Source organism: Colobus angolensis, unplaced genomic scaffold, assembly GCF_000951035.1.
Source record: "Colobus angolensis palliatus isolate OR3802 unplaced genomic scaffold, Cang.pa_1.0 Scaffold10, whole genome shotgun sequence".
Lineage (NCBI taxonomy): Eukaryota > Metazoa > Chordata > Mammalia > Primates > Cercopithecidae > Colobus > Colobus angolensis.
Genome location: NW_012110919.1, coordinates 6857867 through 6876753, shown reverse-complemented (window position 1 = coordinate 6876753; position 18887 = coordinate 6857867). Strand labels below are relative to the sequence as shown.

The window sequence follows — 18887 nt, the reverse complement described above, 5'->3', positions numbered from 1 at the left end:
CCACCTATGAGTGAGAACATGCAGTGTTTGGTTTTCTCTTCTTGTGATAGTTTGCTAAGAATGATGGTTTCCAGCCGCATCCATGTCCCTACAAAGGACGCAAACTCATCCTTTTTTATGGCTGCATAGTATGTGAATAGCTCTTAATGAGCATGCTGTTCCAGTAATTCCTTGACTTACTGGTTCAATGTGTGTATGAGTCCTTTCCTGTAAGATAAATGTGCTAAAAATGACTGGCAAGTGTGTTAATATTAGTAGCAAATAAACTCAATTAAATATGAGTGTGAAAACTTTTGACATTGGCAGAGAAGCGTATTCTTAGCATAATAGGGGAGTTTATGGAAATCATAGAATATCCAAAATTCTATTCACCTCCTGGGTCATTAGGAGTTGTAGCTTTGCTGTTAAGGTAAATTACTCATTTTTTAATTAGATAACTAGACACCGCTTTTCTTCAACTAAACCTTAAATATCCTGCTCCTTATCTGGTTCATGATTGTATACCACACAAGAACTATGTTTAACCTATTACTAAAGTTTCCTTTTTCTGGGTTGTTTTTTTTTTTTTTTTTAATGAAGACCTAGTTTTACTTGCACATTTTTCACGAGCATCAAATAGTGGATGATCTTTCAAGCTTGAACAGCAACAGTTGTATCGCTGAGGAAGGATTTCTTGTTTCAAATTGTCTAGGTAATGATTTACAGCTATTTTTGGTAATTCTCAAAATGACAGCTCCATGAATTTTTCTGCACGCAGAAAAATTTGCTGGCTAGCATCTTTCAGACCCTGGGAGGTTCATCCCAATCCTTGGCATGTGGGATCAAGGTAACTCTCTGAAATCCTCACTGCAGAGGGAATTGACCTGTCCAACATTATCTTGTGATACATGTGAATGTTTGATGGGTAACTCTAAATGTCTGCGGACTCCTGAGGCCTGGGATTTGTGGCAGGATGAACCCATGTGTTGGGTGATATTACGTATAAACCTTCAGCCTTCCAAGGCCAAACCTGACAATTGAACCTATGACGATGGTTGAGCTCCTTTGAAGAGGACTCACAGTACATTGCAGCATCTATCTTCATACAGTATTCAATACACGGTTGCTAAAAAATGGAAAAGAGAGCCAGGCATAGGGGCTCATGCCTGTAATCCCAACCCTTTAGGAGGCTGAGGTGGGAGGATCACTTGAGCCCAGGAGTTGGAGACCTGCCTGGGCAATGTAGTGAAACCTTATCTTTGCAAAAAATACAAAAATTAGTCGGGCATGGTGACATATGCCTGTTGTCCAAGCTATTCAGGAGACTCAGATGGGAGGATCACTTCAGCCAAGGAATTCAAGGTGTCAGTGACCTACGATCACACTATTACACTTCAGCCTGGGCAACAAAGCAAGACCCTGTCTCTAAAAATAATTAAAGATAAATAAGTAAAATTAAAAAATGGAGAGGATGCAAAAAAACAGTACATAAGATTAACATGCTGATATAACTGGAAAATCAGGAAAAAGAAATTAACAACCTTTTAAACTTCTGAATATTTTCAGAAAATACATGTGGGTACCACTGGTTATTATAAGGCATGAGCTGGGGGTAAAGCTGGAGAAGAAACCTTAAAAGGAGAAAGGGAAGAAAGAACATAACAGGCAAGATAGGAGAGAGGTAGAAAGAATTTTTTTTTTTAAAGAGAAGAAAAGAAAGTGTATTTAATATACCTTTCACATCATTTCCTTACTCAAAAATCTTCAGTGGATCTGCATTGCTTACGGGATAAATTTCAGTCTCTTTAAGCTAATGTTTAGTGTGTTCTGTGATCTGGATTGAACCTACCTCTCGAACACATACTTCTGGTTTATTTATTGACTGTCCCTGACTATTCCTTTAGGGTTTTTATATTCTTGCCTTTGCTCCCTAAGGAAAATCTCATGTACACGTCAGGACACAGACTCAGGGACTACACTTAGAAGTTTTATATAGACAGCACTAATTGACCTTGTTTTCTATCATATTTACTTTACACCCCTTAACATTTTCCCTAATGCCCTCAGATAGAACTCCCTTAACAGCAGGAACTCTGACTCTAATTCTATCAGATTATTTATGTGGTATTTATGTATGTTTTGCTTTTGTGTGTGGGTTTTGTTTTTTTTTTTGTTTTTTTTTTTTTTGACGTGTAGGATTTAGACAATTACAAAACTGTTTTTCCTACTAGTCTCCATTGTGCTACTTCTGCCCACTACATAAGGATGCCTTCATCTTACAAAGTTCTTCAGCCTTGGAAGATTTTTCCAACACAGTCATTTTTTTCAAAGACTCCCTTTTCTTTGAACCCAGCATTTAGTACTACAAGTAAAACAAAGAATCATCAACTTTTCCTGAGAGTCTCTACAGAAATTTGCCACATAGAAGTTATTTGATTGGCAAGAGTTTATATTTTTTTCATGATGAGACAGAACACTGATTTTAAAAAGGTTCAATAAAAGTAATATGACTGAGGCACCTCTACTTCATATACTTTATTATAAAAAATGGATAGGAAAAAATTAGATACCCAGGTGCTAGGATGAAAAAAAACTCACTTTTTTAGAGCAGCAGAAGTTGAATTCCTGCTCTCAAAATTTAAGTGCAGATTTGTCTTTAGAGCTTGCCTGGATGTGTGAATGGAGATTTGTAGTGAATCCTTATAACTCCATGGAATTTCAATATATAAACATTTCATATCACAGCCATGAAGAGAAGCCCAAGAAGGTAGACTATTATAACTCAATTTATATTGGGCATTCCAAGACCAAAACCAGTGAATGAATCTATAGTATTAGTTGCATTTCTATAAAGAAAATTAACAAAAATTTTTGCAACATCATCTTTTTTCAAAGAGCCAATTTACCCTTTTAAAAAAATCTATATATTCACTAAGCCCTGAGAATTAAAAGAAATTTTATAATTTTCATGAAGCATGAGAACCTTACATGACAATACACTGAAATGAAATTTAGCAAGATGGCCGCCAACACATTGCTTATGAAATTTTCCAGCTAATTCTTAGGCGTCATGTTCACTCACACACAGCCTTCAGTCCAATAAGCCCTGTGTGTAATTCCTGAACTTGGACATTATGTGAGCATAAGAACCATAGCAGTCATATAGCACACTTGGATAATTGTACAGGCCATTTGCAGAGTGCCTCCACCAGTGGTAGGGAAGTATTAAAAGAAAGAAGGTCCTGGATGAGATGACACAAGTTACTTGAGTGTTATCTTAGGTCAAGCAGTAGTACATCAGTGTATTGGTGTGGCTGTTTTCAGGTTTGTTGAACTTTACCTTGGGGACTCATATTCGTTTGACCATGCTGAGTACATGTCATTTTTAGTAATTCATTTTTTGTCACAATTGAAATATTTTAGATGCATTGAAATAAACTTTGCTAACAGATTCTCCTTATACTTTGGTTCATTTTGTTTCCTTTTCCTGAAAAGTTTCTTCCCTTCTATCTGTTAAAAATGCCACCCATGTGCCAAGGGCCAGCTCCAATCTCCACCTTTCTCTTATGCCCTCCACAGCTGTCAGCCTATGGTGATTTCTGCATCTTTTGGATGCCAGCATTATTTTGCTTCTTAAGTATTTATTGTCTTGTTTATGTGTTATTTTTTTCTATGTAACTCTTTTTTCTCCAGATATTATACATTTCATCTTTCTTAAAGACAGAAGAGTTTTCTAATGCTTTGTGTACCAAACATGGCCTAGCATAGTGACTCTCCCTTTTTGGTACCCATTAAATATTTGTTGACTAGTTGACATAATTTGTTACCTTTATGTTACCTTTAACACATTTCTCAAGGAAAAAATATAAAACCTCACAGATTCACACTTATGGACCCCGTTCTGAGCTACTTTGCAAACCTTTCCTTTGTATAGTCATGACATCATGTAAATAAATAATCTTGGTACTGGAATGCATCTTGGTATTGAAATTCATTGCAAGTCTTAGTTATTAGGAGATCGTTCAGATGATTCCAAATATTAATTTTTAGAAGTTATCAGTGAAATAACACAAAAAATATTAAAATTCCCATGTTTCTAAGAATTCCACTGAAGTATTTCTCTCTGGGAGAAATACTATTTTAATAAACCCTACACTGCTGTGAACTGTGGGGAAAAAAATGCCCAGTATATCAGGAGAAAATGTATTCAAAGCCCTAACAATATACATATTTTGACCTTTCAATATTACTTCTAGAAAATACATTCAAAGGAAATAATTAAAGATGCACACAAATACTTAGCTACAATGACATTCATTATAGCATTGAATGTAATATATACACATATTTAAAAACCTAAATTACAATAAAATAGATGGTCAGATAATTATACATCATACAGGGGCACCATTAGAGTGTGTATTATATGAGAATATTTAACAAAATGGAAAGATATTCACAATATATTATGTGAAAAAGGTTGTAAATATAATTTTTTTGAGTACTGGAAATATATGCTCCAAATGTGGATATTAATGTCATTTTCGCAATGAGATTATGGATTTCTAAACTTTCTAGAATGAAGGTATGTTACTTTTGCATACAGAATTTTAAAAAAGTAAAGATATTAAAAACTTAGCCGGTACTTTAGAATTCAAGTGCTTGCTCAGCCAGTAAGTACATTAGAATTGCTCTCTAGGGTCGTATACCCTTCGGCCAAGAAACTATATTACTTAATCTTTTGAAGTTTTCAAAAGATTATAAGACAAACTAAAGAAAGCATCTCTCCTCTTGACTGTTAACTTCTTCGGAAAAGTGAATGAACATCTTATGACTAAAGCCATTCCATGACATGTGATTGTGGGAACATGTTCTTCTTTGGTGACATTTGTGCTCATAGCTCTCACTTGATGCTGCTTTTAGGTCCATGGGAAGTGTATGTGTAAGCACAACACAGCAGGCAGCCACTGCCAGCACTGTGCTCCGTTATACAACGACCGGCCATGGGAGGCAGCTGATGGCAAAACGGGGGCTCCCAATGAGTGCAGAAGTAAGTAACAATCCCACGATATTCAAAAGCTTTCTTTGTAAAGTCAGTTTATCTGTGGAGTCCTTGTTGTCTCTAGAAACACAGCACAAAGTGGTGGGTGACAAACACTAGACCCTACACAAACATAGCCATATCACTGCCCACTGAGGCTTCAGCCACTGAAAACAGTTGCTGTCTGTTACTTTGCTAATGTGACTGTTTCACCAAGAATAAGTTCCCTATTTTCTTGGATACTTTGTGGGAGCTAAGAACCCTTTAATAATTTGACATAATAAAAATAGGAGGATGGCTCACACCTGTAATTTCAGCACTTTGGGAGGCCGAGGCGGGTGGATCACTTGAGACCAGGAGTTCAAGACCAGCCTGGCCAACATGGTGAAATCCTGTCTCTACTAAAAATACAAAAAAAGAAAAAGAAAAAAGAAAGAAAAAAAAGAAAAAGAAAAAATTAGCCAGGCATGGTGGCATGCACCTGTAATCCCAGCTACTTGGGAGGCTGAGGCACGAGAATCACTTGGAGCCGGGAGGTGGAGGTTGCAGTGAGCCGAGATCATGCCACTGAACTCCAGCCTGGGTGACAGAGGGCGACTCTGTCTCTCAATAAATAAATATATGAGTAGACACAAGAACATCTGATTCTGTTGTAATCTCATTGCTGAGATGGTGAATTATAAACATGAAAATAGCTATTTTGAATTCAGTTCTCAAAACTACCCAGTAAAGCAGGTGGTGTTAATCCCATTATAGAGATCAGCTAACTGAGGCTCCGCAAGAGTAAGTGATTTGCCAAAGTTAGTAAATGATAGTGGGGACTTGATCCCAAGTCTCAAGACTCCAAATTAGGTACTTTTTCACATAATACCACATTGCCTTTTTTTCCACTTTATGATGCTTGAAATGAAAGATTAGTTTTGAAATTAAGCCAGTAAGTTAAGAATGAGATTTCCCTACAAGGACTAACTAGCTTGAGGTTTGAGGCTGGAGATTAAATAGGAAGGTAAAAATATGGGAACATGAGCCATTTTTTCTTTGCAATTTAAAATGTTCAGAGAAATGTGCATGCCCATCACAATGTTAACACTCACAAACTTCTCTTTTACAAGGTTTAAAAGCAGGTTCCGTGGGTAACATTGTGAGAAGTCTCTTCCCATACATAATTCAGAGTCATAACTGATTTGTTTTTGTTTCTAGGAAATGTAAAGGATTTCCTGTAAGAATAAATCTTAAATTATCTTGTAATATACTTTAAAAAGATATGAATCTGGTCAGAATTTCATAACACATCAAGGAAACAATGAAAAACAATAGCACAAACATTTTCAAATACATTTGACCTGCAAAAATCGGGATTCTTATTCTAAATCACCAGTGAAGAGAATTTAAAGAATTTATCCTGAATTCCTAGAGTGCCTTTCTGACTCTTTCCACATAAATCAGCTGCCTATCTAAATACATATAGAACACAGAGACATGTCACTTGATGCTATTGACTTTAATCTTAGAAATGCCTTTGAGGAATTGTTATATAATAAATACTGCAGGCCTCTTCTGTAAGAAAATTGAGGCTTCAATAGGAGTCCACCTTCTACTCATCAGCTCAACAGCTGAATAGTACTTCATGAAATCAAACTACTTGCCAAGTTCCTAAGCTCTGTCCACCAGAAGCTCGTGACTAATGACCCTTCCAGGCTCATTAGTAAGCATGAATTCATGCCTGCATCTGCAATATGAATGCCCATTTCCACTTAAGGCCTGACAATCTCAGCTTTTCTTAGCAAGAACAGGAGACCCACAGGATGACCCTTGAGAAGTAACAGGAATGGGAATCATGAAGTGTTACCAAAAGAGAGGGTAAAAACTGATGGTCACTCCTGTAATCTTTCCACAATGAATGTCAAACCCCGTTGGTAAGTTCATCATCATATCTCTGCCCAACTAGACAAATCTACACTTTGTTAACTTTCATGCATCTCCTGAAACTTTTTTTTTAAATTAACAGCCTATAATGAAAAACTGGAAGGCTACACAAGAAACTCTTTAAAAAAAAGTAGTAACTTATTGAAGTCAGGGAAAACAGGGTAAATGGGGATGCAGAGGCTAGATTTCTCAATGGATACCTTTCTATATTCCTTTGATTTTTATATTGTTAACTACTCAAAAACTAAAACTGAACATTAACAATCAGTTTATCCTATTTTTATTTATTTATTTTGAGACAGAGTCTCCCTCTCTCACCCAGGCTGGAATACAATGGCGTGATCTCGGCTCACTGCAACCTCCGCCTCTCAGGTTCAAGCAATTCTCCTGCCTCAGCCTCCCAAGTAGCTGGGACTACAGGCGTGTGCCACCACACCTGGATAATTTTTTTGTATTTAGTAGAGATGGAGTTTCACCATGTTAGCCAGGCTGGTCTCAAACTCCTGGCCTCAGGTGATCCACTCGCCTTGGCCTCCCACAAGTGCTGGGATTACAGGCGTGAGCCACCACGCCTGGCCAACTCATCCTGTTTTTAACTACCTGAATATGAGATAAGCCATCACTTTATTTTTACTTATTAGTGTTTCTCTCCACGCTTCTTATTTCCAGCCTGCAAGTGTAATGGGCATGCCGATACCTGTCACTTCGACGTTAATGTGTGGGAGGCATCAGGGAATCGTAGCGGTGGCGTCTGTAATGACTGTCAGCACAACACAGAAGGACAGCATTGCCAGAGGTGCAAGCCAGGCTTCTATCGTGACCTGCGGAGACCCTTCTCAGCTCCAGATGCTTGCAAACGTAAGTAACCTGTGATTCCCAGAAAACAGGCTGATTTGTACAAGAGATGACTCTCTTTATCCTTCATTCTGCTAACCCAAGAGAAGGAGGTCATTGAAGTTCTCAGATAATAGACTCACAGATATCAGTTAATTTCTTCATTAATAAGAGGCAAGAATTTTCAACCTGTTGGGTGAAAACAGTACAATATTCATAAAAATAATTTCCTTTCTCACTCTCCATAAAGTAAAATTATTTCCTGTAGTACCACATTTTGGAAAACAAGATGAGTAATAAAAGAGAAAAAAGAGTGATGAAGAGGGAGAGCTATTTAAGATCTTAAGACTTTACTAGTGAGGAGAAGGTAGACAATAAATAGACTCAAGCTGATGAAATAAAGCGTGGTTACTGCACTTGGGTTATTATTTTACCTTAACAGTGAACTTAAACATAAAAAAAGACTAGTTTTGGTTTCCTTATAAATTCATTTTGATTGACACTGCTCTAATGTATCCTCTGTATCATAACTAATTTAGGAAATCACAATAATTTTATGCTCTCCCTAAAATACTAAACTCTTATAGCATGGGTTCTGCTTTTTTGTTGACATAACTCTGAGAGGAGGTTTATCTGGAGGCCAGGCACGGTGCCTTATGCCTGTAATCCCAGCACTTTTGGAGGCCAAGGCAGGTGGATCGCTTGAGCTTATAAGTTTGAGACCAGCCTGGGCAACATGGTGAAACCCCATCCCAGAAAAACTACAAAAATTAGCCAGGCATGGTGCTGTGCGCCTGTAGTTTCAGCTATTTGGGAGGCTGCGGTGGGAGGATGACTTGAATACAGGAGGCGGAGGTTGCAGTGAGGTGAGATGGTGCCACTGCACTCCAGCCTGAGCAATACAGCCAAACCTTTCTAAAAAATTAAAAAAAAAAAAAAAAAAAAAAAAATGAGAGCGAGAGAGAGAAAAGGAAAGGAAAGAAAAAGAGGTTTATTTGGAGAAAGAATAGAATTTGAAAAGATCTACCCAATTCACAGGACACTATCTGAAATATGTGAATATAAAGGGTGAATGCAGGGCTTCTGTAAATGTCAAATGTGGATGAATAGCTCATCTAACCACATCAGTATTTACCCTCTATCAGCTCAGAAATCATCAGATAACAGAAGCCACTCAAGGCTATTAATGGAGATTGATGATCATGCCCTTCCTTTCCCTAGCAAGGACTCCATGTTCTAGCTCAAAAACAGTGACAGGAAGAAAGCACTACAATGGGAAATAAGCATTTAAAACCTTGGGGTTATTTGTGAGTTTTTTAAAGGAAAAACTACATTGCCCTTTAAAAATATTTTTTAACATCAGGGAGAAGATATCAACGTGCAAGTTGAATGGGCTTGCTTGTTAAAAGCTTCTTCTCTTAAATAGTGGCAGATAAAATATAGTACTGCTCACTTTCTACACCACGCACCAAATGTGGATTTGTGACATAATATTTCTTCCAGCATCCTGTTTTACTCCTGCTCCTTGTTTGTACTCAGACTTTGTAATATTTAATAGGTTTCAAACAGATGTAGATTCAATGCCTTCACTGCCAATTGCCAGCTGTGTGACTTTATGCCAGCTGTTGAAGCTCTTTGGACTTCAGTTTCTTCATATGTAAAATTCCTGCCTGTAGTGTAACGAGAACTATATAAGACAAAGTGTTTATATAAGATAAAAGGGTTAGCACATTGCCTGTCATAGAATAAGCCCTCAAGAAATGAAAACTAGGCCAGGTGGGGTGGCTCACATCTGTAATCCCAGCACTCTGGGAGGCTGAGGTGGGAGGATCACTTGAGCCAAGGAGTTTGAGACCAGCCTGGGCAACAGAAGAAGATCCTGTCTCTATTTTTAATATTATATTTTAAAATAACAATAAAGAGGCTGGACACAGTGGCTTACGCCTGTAATCCCAGCACTTTAGGAGGCCAAGATGGGCGTATCACGAGGTCAGGAGATCGAGACCACCCTGGCTAACGTGGTGAAACCCCGTCTCTACTAAAAATACAAAAAATTAGCCAGGCGTCGTGGCGGGCGCCTTCTAGTAGTCCCAGCTACTCGGGAGGCTAAGTCAGGAGAATGGCGTGAACCCGGGAGGTGGAGCTTGCAGTGAGCTGAGATTGCGCCACTGCACTCCAGCCTGGGTGGCAGAGCAAGACTCCATCTCAACAACAAAAAATAAATAAATAAAATAGCAATAAATAAATAAAAATGAAAACTAGTATTACAATAACTGTCATGTCCTATAAGCCAGAAGGTGGAAAATAATACTATAGAGTATCTACTCTTTATTGATCAAAAATACCTTATGTTAAAGATAATTACCTCCTTAAAACCTGCAGCTCCTTGGGGCCTAAAATATAGGATCCTAATCTCTATGTGCTAACAAAATGGTCTGCTTATAATATTGCTTCAACCTAGAACATATTTAGTCCTGACACCATTTTGCACAGAATATGTTTAAATGAATAGATATATGTGTGTATCTCATAGCCTCAGATCACTAGTAGAAATGTCTAAAAATGAGAATGTATGAACTACTAAGCAGATTATTGGGGGAACCCCACCTCTGATATTCACGTGGGTTCTTTTCTATTTCCCTAAGCGTCTCAGCTGGTCTGAGAAACAAAGGGAAAGAGTACAAGAGAGAGAAATTTTAAAGCTTGGTGTCAGGGGGAGACATCACATGTCGGCAGGTTCCGTGTTGCTCCCTGGGCCATAAAACCGCAAGTTTTTATTAGTGATTTTCAAAAGGGGAGGGACTGCACGAATAGGGTGTGGGTCACAGAGATCACATACTTCACAAGGTAATAAAATATCATGAAGCAAATGGAGGCAGGGTGAGATCACAGGACCACAGGATGGGACAAAATTAAAATTGTTAATGAAGTTTCGGGCACACATTGTCATTGATAACATCTTATCAGGAGACAGGGTTTGAGAGCAGACAGCCTGTCTGACCAAAATTTATTAGGCGGGAATTTCCTCATCCTAATAAGCCTGGGAGCGCTACAGGAGACCGGGGCTTATTTCATCCCTTCGGCTTCGACTGTAAAAGACGCCTGCCCCCAGGGGCTGTTTATAGACCTACCCTCAGGGTGCATTCTCTTTCTCAGGGTTGTTCCTTGCTGAGAAAAAGAATTCAGCGACATTCCTCCTATTTGCCTTTGAAATAAGAGAAATATGGCTCTGTTCATCCGGCTCACCGGCAGTCAGAGTCCAAAGTCTTATCTCCCTTGTTCCCTGAAGATTGCTGTTATCCTGTTCTTTTTTCAAGGTGCCCAGATTTCACATTGTTCAAACACACATGCTCTACAACAATTTGTGCAGTTAACACAATCATCACAGGGTCCTGAGGCAACATACATCCTCCTCAGCTTACAAAGATGACAGGATTAAGAGATTAAAGACAGGCATAGGAAATCACAAGGGTATTGATTAAGGAAGTGACAAGTGTCCATGAAATCTTCACAATTTATGCTCAGAGATTTCAGTAAAGACAGGTGTAAGAAATTATAAAAGTATTAATTTGGGGAACTAATAAATGTCCATGAAATCTTCACAATTTATGTTCTTCTGCCGCGGCTTCAGCTGGTCCCTCCGTTCAGAGTCCCTGACTTCCCGCAACACAGATAAAAGAGGAAAGAAAAATAATTTGTCATTAACTTGGATAAGTTAACTGTCTTGTAGGGCAACAGGTAACAGTTTCAAAAAGATACTGTTATATAGCATTTCCTTGAAACAGTACACTGTATAGTATACCTAATGTGTTCATGTATTCATTCATCCAGTTACTGTTTATTGAGCACCTACTATGTGCCAGGTGCTTAAGATGCATCAGAGAACAAGACAAAGATCCCTGCCCTCAAAGAGCTTATATTCTGATAGAGGAGACAGACAAGAAATACAATAAGTGAAATATACAGTATGTGAGAAGTTCATAAGGGCTACTATCATCAAAGAAGAAAAAAATAAAACAAGAGAGAAGGGATCCAGGGAGCCAAGGGCTTGGGGTGGGAAGAGGAGTGGCAGACTACAGTACAGGACAGGATGATGAGAGTAGGCCCCAGCACTGGGAAGGTGAGATTTCAGCAAAGATTTGAAGACAGTGAAGAAGTTTGCCAAAGAGTTAACTGGGGAAAGAACATTCTAAGGAAAGGGAATACCTAAAGTGAACATCTTAAGGCAGGAAGGTGCCTGATGTGACAAAGGAAATAACATAGCAGTGTGGCTGCAAATAAAGCTCAGTGTGGGAGCATTAGAATGAGAGTTGGGGGGTGTCAGGAGATGAGACTAGAGAGTAATATGTACAATGGGCCACTGTAAGCCAGTGCAAGGGTTTTCAGCAGAGAAGTGGCATGATCTGACTTAGTTTTCAAAAGATCGCTCTGGTGTTACACAAAGGCAGCTCAATTCATATTGAACTTGCACTTTCGGCACTCAGCTTTAGTTGAAGTGAGCGAGCAAACTAGTGATTCTCAAAGTGTGGTTCTTCAACCGGCACCATCAGTATCACCTGGGAAATGTGTTAGACTTGCAAATTCTCGGGCCCTGAGACAGATCAACTGAATCAGAAATTCTGCAGATGGAACCCAGCAATCCAAGTTTTCACAAGTCCTCCAGGTGATTCTGATGCACAGTGAAGTTTGAGAAACACTAATCTAAATAAAGCATACCCCCCACCCCTGCCAAATTTTACATTGCTTAACAAAGCCAGTTTCTAACATTTTGCTAACATTTGAGCCTCTTCTATGTGCTGGTGTAGCAAACAGCTAGTCACTTCCATTAGAATAAAGAGTAGAATACCAGGGGGAATAGTGCAAGAAAATGTTGAAGGTTTGATTGGGGCTAGATTTTAGAGGGCCTTAACTGCCAACCTAAAAATGTTGGTATTTATTTTCTAGGGTACTGGGAGCCATCACAATAATTCCATTGTTATACTGTGATATATTTGCAATGTATTTTAATGATGTATAGCTCAGATTAATTTCAAAGCATTGCATATTATTCATTGCATTTTACTTTACTGATTTTTAAATTGTTTGGCTTTGTAAAGTCGTAAGATAGGTAAATGTACAAAGAATTAAAACAGATAAAGCCCTCTCATAATGCCTAAGTCTGACCAATTAAAAAGAGAAAAAAGGAAAGGTTTACTGGCAAAGTTGGAGCCAAAATAAATACCTTTTTGTTTATTTTTAGTTTTGTTTTTTGTTACTGTTCTATGTTCAAACTATGGCTCATATTCTTACTAAATGTAAAAAGGTCACCATCCCTAGCTTTTGAAATCCTAGAACACTCATAGCTTCAGAGTTTTATAAAAAGAGTATGAAAGCAGAGTTAGGAAAAAAGTGACCTCTTGCTAGTAGTGACTATTACTTATACAGCTCATCTAGAGACTTGCGCAAAACAAGTTTTATAGGTGTTGGTTCCCAAACTACCCGGTCTGTGAAAAACATAAGCAAATTGTGAGAATGCTGCTAAAATTAACAACACACATAACTTTTTATTATTGTTTCAATCCACAAAAACGTCTGAGCATTCATCAATGGACTTGATCAGTTAGAATATTTTTTAAAGCTCGTTCTTTCACACGATACATTCTTATTCAGTGCTACTATGTGCTAGGTGTGCTAGTTCCTGGGAATTATAACTATAAGCAAAAGAGACACAGTCTTTTGACACAGTTAACAAAGTCTAGTGAGTTATCTATAATGTATATATACACATATGTGTATATAGGCAACTAGCGGTATACACACACACGCTCATACACAGATGTATGATAAGTATTGTGTTACAGAGTGTGGAGGGGAGCACATCAGTGGGGCAGTTAGCAAGAGTGTTGTGTTCTGAGTTTTGAGAACCTGAGACCTGAAGTTTAATGGAAATTAACAAAGCATGAGTAGAGATATTCCCAGCAGAGAGAAAAATCAACAGGATTTGCCAAAAAGGAACAGAAGGGAGAAAGAGTAGAGCATATTCTGACGACTGAAAAAAGGTCAGAATGTTTCTGTGGTACAGCATTTTCCCGGAAAGAGCGAGGAGGTGGCTAAAGCAGTGTGAGGATGAGGGAAGTAGGGCAGGTAAGTGGCTGGCTGAAAGTGCCTGCATCTTAGACATCTCAGTCAGGGAGCAAGAGTAACTCTTGAGTTGAACTACCAGCAAGTAGTTGATAATCAGTCCATGTGCATCATCTACTATAATTGCCTGGTTGATATTTATAGATATAGCCAAGTATATTTATAGATAATAACCAAGTACCAGAAGACCAAAGGCTCCAAAGTCATTTCAAGGAAAACTCCATCAAGACCACACTAAGATACTCTAAAAAAAAAAAAAAAAAAAAAGCCCTGAAACATAATATGGTAATTGTAACATATTTGTCTGTAATTCTAACATAATTGTAACAAGTTTCTGATCCCCTTATGTTGTTATGGATTCACCTACATCTGTCTACTGAAAAACTTGAAGCTAAATACTACTACTAAGTCATATTAGTAATCATTCCTAGTTAACAAATACTTGGATGGTACTTAATGCACCAAGTAGGAAAATTATGAAAATAACCAATACCGGCCGGGCGCAGTGGCTCACGCCTGTAATCCCAGCACTTTGGGAGGCCAAGGCGGTCAGATAATGAGGTCGGGAGATCAAGACCATCCTGGCTAACACGTTGAAACCCTGTCTCTACTAAAAATACAAAAAATTAGCCAGGCGAGGTGGCGGACGCCTGTAGTCCCAGCTACTCGGGAGGCTGGGGCAGGAGAATGGCGAACCTGGGAGGCGAAGCTTGCAGTGAGCCGAGATCGCGCCACTGCACTCCAGCCTGGGTGACAGAGAGAGACTCTGTCTCAAAAAAATAAATAAATAAATAAATAATAAAAAAAAAAAGCAAATAACCAATACCAATTTAGTTCTTTTACTATAATGTATAGGAGGTTGATGGGTTCTTAGGGAAGATCTTATTTCTTTCTTTCCCTCTCCAGACAGCTGCCTGATCCCTGGGTAGGCTTCCCTAGGAAAGCCTATCTCCACTCACTTTATGACTATTCCAGGATACATTTGAGGCAGAGATGCCTGTGTCTGCTTCCCTAGTTTAGGTTTCCTTACTGGCACCTGCTTCCAGAATATTACTCTGGTTCTTCTCTTCTCTTTTTCTGAGCCTGCAGTAGATCCCAACATTTATTAGCACATTCACTTCTTCTCTCTACCTACATACTCTCCGTAATTTGTTGTTTGATTGGCAACATGTTTGAGAGCATTTTCATTACTCTTTAGTAATGTTTTCATATCATTAATTCCCTCCTTAGTAGATGTATCCCTATGTCACCCCTTTGTCACTGCTTCAGTTATCACTGATAATAAAGCTTATGACAAATAAGTTAACATACTTAACATTTATGAAGTGCCTATAATTACCAGATTTCATGTGAGGTCTGATAGCGATATTCTTATAGCTAGATGTTTTCCTCCCATTATTTCCCACTTTACTTTTATGAGGAAGGTAGTATCAAGAAAACAAGGTGACATTTTAAAAATTTAAACTATTTCAGTATGTGGTTCCATCAACAACATGTACAATGTTATTCAAAATAACAATTGTATTATATTGATTTTACTGTGCTTACCAAGGCAGAAAAGCAACCTGCTACTCAGTGTGTGGTCTGCAGACCAGCTGCATTGGCATCATCTGGTTGCTGATTAGCAATGCAGAACCTCTGATCCCACCTCAGAGCTTTGAATCATATTAAAGGTTCAGAGTAGCCAGGCACGATGACACACAGCTGACATCCCAGCTACTCAGGAGACTGAGGAGGGAGAATCGCTTGAGCCTCAAAAATTCGAGGCTGCAGTGAGTTAGGATCACACCACTGCACTCCAGCCTGGGCAGCAGAGAAATTTCCCATCTCTTAAAAAAAAATTTTGTTTTAAGGTTGAGAGTGCTATTGAACACTTTTCAACAAGGATTCTATGCACTTAATCTATAGTTAAACTTTTCAGAATTAGCCAGAACAGCCTAGTTAACCAAACATCCAAATTAACGAAGGTTTACATCTCTATTTGTGTGCATACAGACTTGGAATATTTTAGAATAAATTATATAGAGGTTTACTGAGAAAAAATGGAAATCTGAATAAATATGTTTCTGTGGTACAGCATTTTCCAGAGTTTGATCTGCAGAGCTCTAATTCCATGAAACGTTAATAGAAATTATGTGAGGGGAAATTTTGCTATGGCCCTCAAATTTAGGAAATAAATTAATCAAAGGTTTCTTCACTGCAGGATGTCTCAGAGTCTAATATGCTAATATTTATTATAAACCTGTTTTGGAGTTTTGAGTTCCTTCAATTTAACCAGAGAATGCTTTTCTTTCAAAGCATCTTTTGGGACCCATGTTCTATGGCACACACTGGAAAGTGTTGTTATTTTATACCGACCATTTCTGTATGAAGACTTTACTTGGGAAGACACATGCTAGAAGATTTTTTTTCTATATATTTGTTCCCCATTTCCAAGTGTTAGAGGCTACAAATGTATATCAAGGAAATAATGGACCTTACATTTCTATCTGAAATAATCATAAACATAGTGTTAACTAGGCTTGGGCAATCTAGTCTATTGGACTGCCAGCAATGAACATAAGACAGCCCTTTTCTCCTTCTCTCTCTTCTTTCCTAGTTTTCATCTTCTCAAAAGTTAGAACTGGGTCAGGTGTGGTGGCTCACACCTGTAATCCCAGCACTTTGGGAGGCCAAAGCAGGTGGATCACCTGAGGTCAGGAGTTCGAGACCAGCCTGGCCAACATGGTGAAACCCTGTCTCTACTAAAAATACAAAATTAGCTAGGCATGGTGGCAGGCACCTGTAATTCCAGCTGCTCGGGAGACTGAAGCAGGAGAATCGCTTGAACCTGGAAGGCGGAGGTTGCAGTGAGCCGAGATTGCGCCATTGCACTCCAGCCCGGGAGCCTCCAGAGCAAGACTTTCTCAAGAAAAAAAAAAAAAAAGACAAAAACAGAACCATTGAAAACCTGAAGCAACAGCTGAGATAAATTTACTAGAAGCACATAAGTTGTAGCTCAGTTTAGTTCAGAAAACATTTATTGAGTGCTTCCCCTGTGCCAAGCACTGTGGTAAACACTAAGTCTGTGAAAATGAAAAGATCTTCCCTAAGAGATGTTACATTCTAGATGGAGAGAAATGTATAATAACAATCATTTCAGTACTCGGTGGTGATGATGATGACAATATCATAGTAATAGCTGATGTATATTGAGTGCATACTATTTTCTGGTCACTATTCAAACGGCTGTGTATGTTTTCACTTTTTTAACTTTCACAAAATCACTTCGATGTAGGTAACATTATTACCATCCATTTTACAAGAGAAAAGTACAATGAAAAAGATACAGCAAGTGCCTTAGGGAGAGTGTGGGGGGTGAGTGAGGACAATTTAGGGAAGACTTCCTTGAAAAGATCCCTCCCTACTTCTTAGATGGCTATTTCTGTTTTTTCCTGCAAAATTGCTGAAACACAGTTTGTCCTGCTTTCTTTCTTTTTTTTTCTTTTGAGACAGAGTCTCTCCCTGTCACCCAGGCTGGAGTGCAATGGCGCAATCTCAGCTCACTACAACCTCCGCCTCCCAGGTTCAAATGATTCTCCTGCCTCAGTCTCACGAGTAACTGGGCTTACAGGCACTCATCACCATACCCAGCTAATTTTTGTGTTTTTAGTAGAGACGGGGTTTTCCTATGTTGGCCAGGCTGGTCTTGAACTCCTGACCTCAAGTGATCCACCCGCCTCGGCCTCCCAAAGTGCTGGGATTTCACGCGTGAGCCACCGTGCCCAGCCAGTTTTCCAGCTTTCTGATCTCAGTCGTTTTTAATGAGTTGATCTAGAAAATGAAACAAATTGATGATGTTTTTCCTCACAGCATCTACCTTACACGTAATAAAATACTTACCTGGGCGTGTTGATTCATTGAACAAATATTGATAGCATTAATCTTGGGGTTTTGTTTGCAGTTAGGTAGCTAGCTTCCTGCCAGGTAAGCCAGGGACTTACTGGTTCCATGAATGTTCTAGGAGACTTTTTCCTCCCACTCTCCTGAGAAGCACCGTGCTAAATGCTATAGTTCTTAAGTGCACATTTTTACTTAATGGTTATAAATTCATCAACCCTGAAGAAACAAGGCCCTGAACCAAATCTTCTAGCCAATAGATTTATTTCTTGTGAGCAATTAAATCATTCCTGTTCTCACTTCCTCTTTTTTTCAACCTTAATCAGAGTCTACTGTTGGACCCAGCACAATCAACTACACATTTCCATGCCAAGAAATCACTTCTGAGGATTCCAGGGATGTTGTTTGTTTTTTTAAGACTAGTGGAGATCATTGAAACTGAATTTATTTCTACAGCTTAGGAAAAAAAAATTTTTAAAGGACAGTGCATTTAAGGTCTGTAAACACTAGGGAAAACATGAATCTCTCCAGCTGAACCTAGGGCTGAGAACAGAAACGGAGGCTCAAACTGACTTGTTGCTGAGGCACAGAAAGAAAAAGGGGAATGTAATTCTCCCTGTGTACTGAGGTACTTTGAGGAATCTCATCTCTCTGTTCTAAAAGAGGATAGTCTCTTTTAGAGTAACTCACTTGAAACCTCTAAAGTCACCTATGTGACTTTGGTAACCTATAACACAGGTAGATTTTTCTATGGCAGGCATATTTTAAAAATATGAGAGCAGGTGTGGTGGCTCATGCCTGTAATCCCAGCACTTTGGGAGGCTGAGGCAGGCAGATCACCTGAGGTCAGGAGTTCAAAGCCAGCCTGGCCAACACGGTAAAACACCATCTGTACTAAAAATACAAAAATTAGCTGGGCTTGGTGGGGGGGTGTCTGTAGTCCCAACTATTTGGTAGGCTGAGGCAAGAGAATTATTTGAACCTGGGAGGCAGAGGCAGAGGTTGCAGTAAACCAAGATTGCACTGCTGCACTCCAACCTGGGTGAAAGAGAAAGAGAGAGAGAGAGAGAGGAAGAAAAGGAAGGAAGGAAGGAAGGAAGGAAGGAAG

General features: G+C 38.8%; 1 protein-coding gene across 4 annotated transcripts in view; it reads left to right on the top strand.

The window, feature by feature from the left end:
* NTN4 (netrin 4) overlaps positions 1-18887 on the top strand; it is a 129323-nt gene that overhangs the window by 67102 nt on the left and 43334 nt on the right. For all 4 annotated transcript variants that reach the window (XM_011934147.1, XM_011934142.1, XM_011934135.1 and 1 more), the window contains exons 4-5: positions 4903-5029; positions 7616-7804. In XM_011934147.1, coding sequence (XP_011789537.1) covers positions 4903-5029; positions 7616-7804 — 316 coding nt within the window. The remainder of the gene's footprint in view (positions 1-4902; positions 5030-7615; positions 7805-18887) is intronic.